Consider the following 12,161-nt stretch of genomic DNA (forward strand, 5'->3'; position numbering starts at 1 on the left):
GGTGGACGACAACCACTGTTTATTCGACTGTGCCGATACAAGCTAGACATGAGGGACCATTATGTGGACATCGTGTTATTGAAGCGTTGTGTGCACTTGAACGTTCATCAACACCTCAAGCGCTTATTAATTTTACATTGTCATTTAGAAAGTAAACTTAATAATATATTAACTTTCTGTTAATTTGTCACCAAAGCGGATTTCACAGAGTTTATCAACCGAGTTTTTGCCGCGGTTGACCCGGGCGAAGATGTGATTTGTCAAGATCAATCTGTTAAATTTAAAATGTCTGACATAGTTAAAATGTTTTTCTGATGATGTGACGCTCTGCCGCAAAGAATCTAGCCTAAATCAGCAATATCTGGGTAATCAGAGTATATTGATTGCGCTTATCAAAGATCATATAATTATGTCAATGAGACTGAGCATTATGTGGGTGCAAAGGTTATCATACATAACCTCATCAATAAACATAGTAAGTTCATAGAACACAGATGAAGGACGATTAACAAATGAAGTAGAAAACAAAACTGAATGCGCAGTCAATGGTCAACTTGTTTTTGATGTTGTCGTGGATGCTTTTAATACACCTGAATCTCACATCTTGAAGGCGCGCAAGTCCGTAGCATACGTATTAAACTTAATAGGGACTAATAATGCTTGAAAATGACAAACGGCATAATGTCTACACATATCACATGTCGGCTATAGCAATGTTGCAGACTCTTTCCCATTGACATTAACACGGTCGTCGGTCGCGGCAGATTAAATTCACTTTGATGGATACAACGTCTATCCACTCAGGTACCTAACCGCCTTTTGCGTGTACGGTTAGATTTATCATTGCATATAAGTGATGAATTTAGACCACGATGATGAGATTGCGAAATCTGAGGACAGATGGCCAGCGATGTTAAAATGTATACCAATTTTGTTTCAATTGTCAACAAATAACTGCGTCAGGGTGGTGTTACCAGAACCTCGTATATGGTCAAAATAATTTACGATACGGCAACGTAGAAATAACCATTGAAACCACCACTACGTGCCACTGTCAACTCCAGGTTATACTGGAGTCATAGCATTAGCACGTGAAAACATCAGACAAAAAGATGCATCAACGTCAGGAGTGAAATCATTAAGAGACTTTCTACAATGATGAAGTGACATTCACCGCTGAATCCATCCCAGTTAGATTTCGCAGAGAATATGTTCAACCGACATTGACTTAACCATGAAGATAACGACCTCGTCTGTTTCACAAGGACGCACTTCTCCTTGTAATTTTGCTTGGACGGAAACGATCGCTAAAGGCAAAAAGAACACATGTAATCGGTATGGTTCTAATTGATCGTGGAAAACCCAAGGAAGGCACAAATTGCCAGAGACTTTAATATATCCCCGAAAGATATTTTCTGTGGTTTTATGAAAGTTGCATGGGTGTATGAGAGTGTATTGAAAGGGTCGGACCTGTGATGTGGGAACAGTTGTGCCTCTTTGAGGGTACCTCGTCCACATTTGGTCCTCACATGCACCAAGCTCTCACCTGTGGCTCTAAGAAGCTGTTAAATGCGCAGCGGCCACAACCCGGTAAAACCCTTTGGCTGGCTGACTAAAACAGGTATTGATAGCTTACGGGTCTTAAACCAGACTGGATTCGGCGGACTGCGCGGAGGCATTGATAGCTAGTCCAACGTGCAGGAAGGCGATTCCCATCAGCGCGTTGTAGAGCGTATAGAGCATGAAAAGGCACGTAGGTTGATTGATTAATTAATATTTTTATTTTCTCAGCAGTGTGAAGAGGAGAATCAGTTATACAAATACAAGGGTGAGCAATGGTAATCTCTGCGGCCACTTAAGAAAAGAAACTACGAAGTATGAAATAGAGAATGTAATTGTTAACAAGATTATGTGAACGACGCATTTGCAGCACAGAATATATGCAGATATGGACAGGTGATTCCTTATTATACGATATGAAGATCTAAAAGAAGCTAGAAGACTGTTTTACAGAAGATTATATCGTATTATGAAGCACACATTGTAAATGAGTATTAGGGGTATAAAACACATTGGATATCATGATGTTGCCCTTTCAAAGGTTTCTTGTTTACTTTTTCATCAGGGAAGCAAAAGTTGTGATACACAGGAGATGAAAATTCATAATATGATCATTGCTAATAAGAGCTAGTAAGTTTCGGGACATCATTCCCAGTAGGGTATTGACAAAATGAATATCAGACAAGTTAATATAAGTACATGTAAACGTGTACTCCGAATCGATCAATAATGTGGCACAAAAGCCTATCCCGTTTCGGTGTAAGGAAACTACATGCTCCTATGAAATGATCAGCGAAAGAAGTACACAAAGTATGACAGCGAATGCAAACGGCATCATTCGAAGATGAAACCAACTTGGATACGATATTATGAATAATTCAACATGATTAAAGAGAGGCTGGAAACTTCCTAGAACTTCCCATAATACAGTCGGGGTCAAACTGCTATCAAACAATAGCTTGTGAAATCTACTGAGTGATGCGTCTTGAGTTAGTATACACTTCAAATCAGTGTCATATGAAGTAAGGACTTTGCATTTAGCAATACGTTCCAGTCATTACTTTTGGAAGGGAATCGACCTTGACTTATGAACGATTCAATAAACCTATTTAAGTGCATGTTTTCAAGTACACTCTAAATGTCAGAAATAAACCAGTTTGTTTTGTTTTTACACTTGGATTTTGATAATTGATGAGGCAGAGTAAAAAATACTTCCTTTTGCAAAATAGGCTGCAGGCTTATGACAATGAAGTTCCCCCTGTCGAACGGAAGAAGGCATGTCACGATCGTCAGTGCCTATGCTCCAACCATGACAATCCGGAAGAAGTAAAGTGCGCATTTTATGAAGAACGCCAGACTATCATAACCTGTGTTCCCAAATCTGACGAGCTTATCATCCTTGGTGGCCTTATTGTAAGACTTGGCTCTAACAACATCTCCTGGGAAGGGAGCATGGAGAGTATGTCGTCGCCCGCTGCAACAGCAATGGTTTGTTATTCTTCAGGCCTGGGCAGAGCATGAACTGCTCATCACCAACCATCTTCCGCCTCCCTACACACGGCATGATGACATGGATGCATCCCTGATCTAATCACTGGCATCTCATTGATTACGTGATAGTCAGGAAGAGAGACAGGTAAGATGTAGGGGTGACCAAGTCCATGTGTGGCGCAGAATGTTGGACTGACCACATCCTTGTAGTCTCCAAGCTAAACTGTATCATACTTTAGATACGCCCGCAAGGTAAGAATATTCCAAAACGGCTGACTATCGCCAAGCTGAAGAACTTAAACTCCAATTCGATCCTTTTCAGCACTCTAGAAAACCGTTTTCAAACCACCCCTCTGGATATCCATAATGTGGAGTGAGACCTGGCGACCCGTAGAGAGCTTGTCTACCACACCGCTACAGAGATCATAGGGCCTTCCTCCAGAAAGCACAAGGACTGGTTTGAAGAGAATTGACAGGAGATCAAGCAGTTGTTGGCTTACAAACATCGCCTGCACAAAGCGTACCTAAATGATCCAAAGTCCATGTCATAGAAATATGCCTTCAGTAGAACCTAAGGCAAATACAGAATTCTTGTCTGAGTAGCAAAGGTGACGAGATTCAAAGCTACGTTGACAAGCATGATATGAAGAAGTTCTTTAAATCGCTGAATGAAGTCCATGGCCCCTTATCACCAGGATCATCCCCTCTCCTCAGTGCGGATAGGAACACGCTGATCACTGAAAAAGAGACAATACTCATAACGTAGAACGACCTGTTCAACTGCGTCCTTAATTACCCAATATCCATCAATCATGAAGCAATTGATCGTCTGCCAGTCAATGAATCACTGATCATGATACACTAACCCTGTTAGAGACCCATAAAGCGATACGTCTGCTCTCTAGCTGCTAACCTGCTGGTTCAGACTCAATTCCAGGAGAGATATACAAGGAAGGCGGTGTAACTCTGGCTGAAAAGCTCCATCAGTTGATGTAGAAGAATGAGACGATCATTTAGGGATTCAAGGACGTTTATATTATACACCTGTATATGAGCAAAGGAAATAATCAGGCATGTGACAACTACCGACGTATGTCTTTTCTCCCCATCGCAGATAAGATACACGCCAGAACTTTCCTATTACTATTTGCTGATGACTGCTCCGTCAGTGCTGGCTCAGGAACTTACATGGAACGCTGCGTCGACAAAGGCTCTGATGCTTGCACAAATTTCGGCCTCACGGTCAACACAAAGAAGACTGAAGTAATGTATCAGCAAGCCCCAAGAGCCCGTATGCTGAGCCATACATCAGTCAAAGGCCACACAACTACCGTAGTCATGCGCAAACTCACTTATCATTGCAGCAATCTGTCCCATAACGTCGTAATCATGACGAAGTTAATGCCAAGATTGCAAAGGCCAACGCAGTCTTCGACAGACTCAACGCCAATGTCTGGAACTGAAGAGGCATTTGTCTACAAATAAAGCTGAAGGGTGTACTGAACTATAGTACTCTCTAAGATACTATACGGCTGCGAAACCTGGACAGCGTACCATCGCTATGCAAAGAAGCTGAATCAATTCCACACAGCTTGTCTCAGAAGACCCCTCAACATCAAGTGGCTAGACAGGAATGTTCTATATTTTCTGGTTAAATATACGCTATGTAACCATTTTCTTCCAGGATTTTTGAATAAATGGGATTCCAAGACTTTGTATTTCTGCTTTTACTTTCCTAAAAAGTAACATACATACACACATACATACATACATACATACATACATACATACATACATACATACATACATACATACATACATACACATTTCTTCATTCTTCCTCTTTGTGCCACTTGTACCAACATCCAGATTTATGCTCTGATGTGATTATTTCTGTTTTTCATGGCTTTTTGTTTTTCTGTTGAGGATTCTGTGTTTCAAGAAGCAAATACTTTCTACCGTATCCCCGAAATCTTTTAATTGTACATTCATTTTAATAAACGGTTTCTAAAATAAATATGGTTTTGACCAAACATATAACCATCAATACAGATAACACAGCTTTTTATGCTTAGAAAGCTAACAATATCAAATGGGAAGGATGCAAACATTTGCTTATTTATATCAGAAAAGACATCTCATAAAAAACTTATTCCTGAAACATTAACCTTACATCCTGGACGACTGTTTATCATGACCGTGTAGACGACAACACCCCCAACCAGGCTCCTTCAGAGGCCACTTCGAGGGTTTGAAGACCCTAGGCTCTGATTAGTTTGACATTCTGAAGTAAATGGAATATCCCAAACAAGCCCATATAATTTACTATATAAGGATTTAAAAGCCAAAAAAAACGAGAGTATTCACGAGATCTAAAAATAACTTAGAAAAGCCGAGGCTTGTTAGGACTGAGGTCCGGGCCATATGGCTCTCCACCACTATAAACCGAATAGCAATATTTTAATATGGCCACCGTGGCGTCCAAAATTGAATGCAAGACTGGAATCATTTTCATTTTAAATCAAATAGACATAACAACAAATCTTTTGGTGAAAATCCAATTTCGATATGATCATCCATTCAGATTTTCAATATGGCTACCAGCCGCAAATGGTGGTAATGTCGGACATCAGATTTGCAGCAGTATCATTTAGAACCAACTCCTCACGATAAGAAGTAAGTTGGCGAAACCTCCATTTTGACAGGACTTTTTGTCCAGGTGGATTAGGCAATAAGAACTTGATATGCATATCTGCGTTCATATATAGCTGAACCGATTATATTTTCAGGCAATTTTTTTCAGGCAAATTTTAGAGTTGTTTAAACACATTTGTATTAACTTTGACTTTTTGACAAAAATTGTATGCACAATTCACCAAAGACTACCTAAGTGATAGACATATTTATATTCATATGTAGATGACCTTATTAGATTTAGAAGTTATTACTTTCGTTTAAAGTTTTGATTTTTTAAAACCCATTATTTAAAATAAAGTTTTGGACTGTTAAAACCCTCGCCTAGCACATTTTAATGAAAATCACTTGAGGCGAGGAAATAAAATTTAGTATCCATGTTAACAAGGGAAAACGAATTAATTTTACAATTAATTAATCAATTAACATGTTATATTTCTTGGGAGTCAACATAATCTGACAGTTAATATGTGAATACTGTCTCCTTCATATGACCTCTCCTTCTTTTCTAATTCGGTTAAATTCCTGTTACGATGTATGTACAGAAATAACATACTTTACTATAATATATTCTTGTATAAAATGTATGTTTAAACTTCATATATTTTTATTCGGTTAATTGATAGGAAAGGACGCAATAATGCTTTGATAAAGATAAATAAGCGTAAGAGACAACTGTGCAGTATTCAAGAAGATTACAAGTTACAAGGGAGTTGTAAAAAATGTAATAGAACTATAAGATATAATATTGACAAAGTAGATTTATTTTCATCACGCTAATAAATAGAACAGTTTAACTGTTCAAAGAGCCTGTCTGTAGGAATTGTATTCGCGTTATTCAAGAAGATTACTTTGATAACAATTCAAAATAATTTTAAAAAATAATCTCGGATTTATTTCTTTGTTCGCATATTAAAACAACGTTTTACCGGGGACAAAATGACCAGCATGATATTTCTCCGTTTGGCCTAATCAAAATCATTTTGCAAACCTTATTCCCATGAATTGTCCGCATACAAGTTTTGCCTTAATTAGTCCTTAACAGAGTCATTAAATAAAAATTACTATAATTAAAAACTATCACGCAAAGATTATCAGGAGTGTATTTCTTAAATAATGATCAGTTGGAATTGTACTTATCACATCATCTAAACATATTCAATAGGTTGGGTTTCCGCAATTCAGATAATTCAGATCAGATAATTATATCTAACCTAAGCATTTAAACTGATTGGCAATCGTCAAAGGTGACCGCTTTGGGTAACAGTCACACATTGATATATCATTGTTTTAACCCAGACTGCTAGTTTTGAACTATAACATCTAGTGATATATTTGTTGATTTACCATAAATGTGTTCCCATATATCTTCCACGTTTGCAATTGCATCCTCGTTGATATTCACATTGAGAGGCTATCAAAAGAGAGAAACACGTTATGAAAATAAATAGTTATAAAAAATTATTATATTTACTGCATGTTTAATAGCTTCATTCACAGCTTACTAATACAAATCCTCTATCAAACTGGTTACACATTTTGGCCTGAATAAAACCCTTCTAGTACAAATGCAATGTCTTTTAACTTGCCACATCCCCAGTATTGACAAAATATTTGGTTTATGAAAGTTTTACTTTGTATCAATTGAATAACGTGAAAAGATAATGTACAGAACTAGAGTGTGTGTATGCTTGACTTTGATATAAATAACACCCGTTCATTCAGATACTTGATAATACATGATAATGACCTTATTGCATTAAAAACTTAAAGGGGAATAGTGCGTCAGCTACCATACAAAGATGAATATCTAATTATGTATGAACTGATACATACTAGATATGAGAACTGTCTTCACATAGTTAACACTGGCCATTCTATAAACATTTACCTGCTGGTAGTAATGGATCCAAAACTAATATGCGTGCATGTTCTATCTATTGCTGAACGATACAAGGAATGTGATGTAAATATTTGAGATTATAATAATATTTGCACTTAAACACTTTGAGCACATTATAATAACAACCAAAAGAAGAATATATACAGATGGTAGCAGTATGTGTCGTTTTAGCTTCGTGATAAAATGTGGATAATTATCAATGAGGTTTAGTTTTTAAAATTAACGCATTTGTTTAATCATAGATATTTTGAAATATATTGGCGACATAAGGGAAAAGTGTATCTCTAACATTATAGAATGACAAGAGAAATCGAAACCTTTCTTGTGCTTCATGTGTTATGTATTAAAAGATCATTTACAAATATACATTGTACAATAAACAATGGCAGAATTAATAAGACGACAATATTCTAATCAAGATAAAAATACCAGGCAATAAATCCCCAATAAGAAAAGGAAACTGAGGTCGTAAGATGTGGTAATCCTTATTATATATGACCTAAAGTGTATTACATCTGCTTGGTTTGTGATACAACAAGAATTTCCAGACTTTGTATAACTAGTTTTGCTTTGTTTTGGTTTCCTTAAACGCGAATATATGTTTTGTTCTTGATAGTATGATGGGGCATGTTGGATATAAGTAGGGCACTGATTTTGAGGTTTAAGGAAACTATATCACTTAGAGTAAGCAGCATTAGTCTATTCCATGAATCATACCCTGTAGGCAAAAAACAGCCATCCTTGCTGCCAAGAAGTGTCCTGATCAAAATATCCTCTTTTCGATTGAATAAAGTCAGTCCCATCTATCACCTCTAAATTGTCAATCACACTCTCAAAATGCATCAACTCGTTTCTCAGTTAGTTTCTCGCAACCCACGATAAGATGTTAAGAACATGTAGGGCAGGTAGTTACACTATTTCAAATAGACCATAACGTCAGTGGAAATGCACGTACAAGAAAGAACACGTTAATTAGTTTAAAAACTAAAGTAATATTTCTGAAATGAATTAAGTCACCCTGTAATTATAGGTTCCTGCATTTGTATGAGAAAATATGAACGAGTTTTTCGGATGATATACTACACGACCTTGGGAGTGCAATATATCCATCCGACAAAACGAGTTCATATTTTCCCACACAAATGCAGTAACCTTTAATTATATGCTCATTTTCTTGTTCTACCTAAGGCTTAATTATCTAAACAAAATTACACTACAAGAAACAAAGTAATTAAATGTCTGTCGTATTCCAAATAAATGCAGAATTGCAGATAATCATTACACAACAACAACGTTATTATTGCACACATAACTCCGCCCTGATAAATTTGAAGTTAGTCGCGCGCTATACATAACTTTGGAAAGAAAATGGCATTTTGGTCTACTTAAAATTGATTTTTGGAGTCATAATGTGAAATGAATGCGCATTGCAACAACTTTTCCATTTCATCTGGAATGAATAGATTTTGGTATTTTTGACGATTCTACGAAATTTCGTGATTATGGACTGGATTTATATGTGCCAATTCTACATGACAGTACATCGGATTTCAGCGGTGTGTTGACATCTGCAAGTGTGTTTATATTCTGCCATTGAATGTCTGAAATCAAAATGTGGGAATACTATGAAGTCTTTCAATTGCAATTATCCAAAAGACGCTATGGAATATAATGTTTATTTCATTCTGAGTGCAGTAAGGAGGATATAATTGGACTTGGAATATAGTCTAAATTACAGTGCAATTTAGAAATGTGTAATAAGGCTTGAGAACCCATGACATAGCTCGTGTAATTCGGATTTGCAGATCTAAGAAAATACATTTTAAGGAAATTCAGGATGTAAAACTGTAAGTATATTTTTGCCATTCATATTACCAGCTAAAGAAGACAGTTTATGCCTTGTCACGTGCATGTTATTTGTAAGGACCCTGTCTGGCGTCTAAAGCAAGCTTAAATCCGAAACATTGTATCATAAACGTTAACGCGGAGTGTGGCAAAGCAGCTCGTATGTGGCAGTCCACGAAACACCTGCTTCAGTTCATTCATTTGGTTTACTTTTCCACAGACAAATATATTAAATCAAAAGTGCTGGTGTCTCCGTCCATTGTTTGTTTGCAATAGAAAGTAGTTCTTTTATTCACGTGAGTTCAATACGAATTCCACGCGAGTTCAATATCGTAAAATACTGCACGATTCTGACAATATAAAGTTGACAGAGAAAAAACTGAGCATATAATAATTACAGATTTGCTATCTGAACGGATTCTTTTTTACTTTGAGTAACATAAATGTGTCGATTCCAAACCCATTTTTTCTTCTGGCTGGACTCTCCTTACTGAGTAGTAAAAACAGCTTCCCATGCCATATTTCTTTGTCATTCTGTCAATCAATATCTAGTATAAAATTCGTCGTTTAAAGAATTTGTAAAATACTGACATAAATGTAGAGTAAATATCTTTTTTCCATATAGAAGAACTTTCGCCTGCGCAAAGTCTGTTGAAAATCGGTAAGTTTGCCTTATCTACATATGCTTCGTTGTCCAAAGTCTTACAGCTCTGGAAGCTGACTATGTGGGCGATTACGTGTCTGAAGTGTGTATCCTTCTTGTTACTTACCTTGACATAACTCGAGGTATTCTATCTTGGAATCTAAAAAACCTGACGAAAGTTTGCGTGCGTACAGTGCAAAATGTAGAATAATTCCTTTTAAGATTTTAAAACCTGTTCGAGGGTTCATTATACTGTGTAAGACACCAATAAACTAAAAGTAATTCAGCAGTTATTTGGCCCTTATATCAGGCTTCTTCTATATTATTATTTGATTTTAAGTTGTATATTAGGTGTTTGCCGGCAAAATGAAAATCGGGAACTTCGTCGTTCTTTCATTATTGAATTAATCAGTGCAGCTTTGCTCTGTGTTATATCTAACCTTCCACAATTTTTCATATAATTTGAAACTTTGTCAGCCAAACGCTGCATTGAATTATGTGAATTTGCCATTACATTGTTGTCGTCCTTTAATAACACAAAAGGTCGGTGAAGATCGGCAATTTTTACACAGCGCAAGGCTTGGTCCAATTCAGTGCTCATAACGTTTATCATTATGAGGATGAACCGCTATGACTAGGTGCTGTCCTCACGTAAGCTCTGCCTCAAACGAACAGTTTAGGATATTATTCCTCAATAAAATATAAAATGTCATCCTATCAAATGAGTCTTTCCTGATGAGCCAAGTCTTTCGCAAGATTCCAAGTCTGTACAATTTGTGATATAACCTAAAGTGCCAAATTGTATTGAATGCTTTCACGTTACCTAGAAACATCACATAGACCAAATCATATGTTTCCACGTGAAAACGTATCTCTTCATTGATACAGAAAACTCTGATGTAGTAGGTTTTTGAAATAGACATGTTCAGAAAAAATAGCCAGATTACTGTATATCATTCCACAGGACTTTCTGCATCTCTGGTACGATACTTACATCCTAATAATTAGTCATTGTCTTATTTGTTCTTCCCACCACTTTAAAACGGGAGGCATTACTGCACATTGTTTAAAGTGACTGGGATACTTCTATGTATGGTACACTGTTGTGAATATAATTACATTGCTTAAAATGTCCGCAAATTATAATTGCTATGTAAAATTCCAGTAGTGGCCACAGATCGTGGTTTTGTATTGTAATCTAATTGCAGAGGTGAGTTCTTCTATAGTGGGGATTTTGTCAAAACAATTATAAAAGTGGGAAAGGTTTCTTTGCTGTATTTTGTAACCTTTACTAAGACCATCTGGCAACGATTCTCGTCATACAGTTAAGTATTGTTAGGTAATGGAAACCTAAAACAATAATATCCCATAACTATTGGATACAGTCCAGGTAACGTACAATTCTGTTTACTATCGAACGTGGGAATGTTAATGTCTGCAGTCGTCTCACACCCTCTGAATTGACCTCTATCATAAATTTCTTTGGCTTTAAATTTTTCTTTTGCAAACAAATTCTTTGCTTTTTATATTTGGTGCCTTTTAGCTTACATTCACAATATCCATTCCTTATTCTTCTGTCGTATTTTTGCTTGAAACTCTTTTAATAGTTTCCAAAATGGATTTGTACGCGCGCAAAACCTCTTTATTCGCGCATTAAGCCTCGTCATGTAGTATCTTTATTGGTATTTGTCTCTCGTTAAACCGTGTATAATATTGATAAAGAACCGGTACGTGTTTTTCCTACTAATCTGTTCTGTCAAAGGTGCCTGTGTGTGTGTGTGTGTGTTTTTTTTTTTTCAGTCATATCGCTACGATGTCTGCAGTCAAAGGCTTCTTATATGAACGTCAACATTCGTTCTTGTATGTACAGCTGACCTGACTAACTAAATTTTAATTGGACAGTGATCTTAAATGTTCAACGAATGATCATATATGATATCGGCCTTAACAATTAAGGTGAATATTTGTTTTATAATATTATAGTCTGTTAAAGATTTAAATTTATGATCGGCTGTGAAAACGGTT

General features: G+C 36.5%; 1 protein-coding gene across 5 annotated transcripts in view; it reads right to left on the bottom strand.

The window, feature by feature from the left end:
- LOC149800879 (uncharacterized) overlaps nucleotides 1-12,161 on the bottom strand; it is a 242,737-nt gene that overhangs the window by 46,345 nt on the left and 184,231 nt on the right. For all 5 annotated transcript variants that reach the window (XM_089954901.1, XM_089954904.1, XM_089954902.1 and 2 more), the window contains one exon: nucleotides 7,093-7,159. In XM_089954901.1, the coding sequence (XP_089811027.1) occupies nucleotides 7,093-7,159 (67 nt within the window). The remainder of the gene's footprint in view (nucleotides 1-7,092; nucleotides 7,160-12,161) is intronic.

This window comes from Sinohyriopsis cumingii, chromosome 4 (genome assembly GCF_028554795.1).
Source record: "Sinohyriopsis cumingii isolate HCF-2022 chromosome 4, ASM2855479v2, whole genome shotgun sequence".
In the NCBI taxonomy this organism is placed as follows: Eukaryota; Metazoa; Mollusca; class Bivalvia; order Unionida; family Unionidae; genus Sinohyriopsis; species Sinohyriopsis cumingii.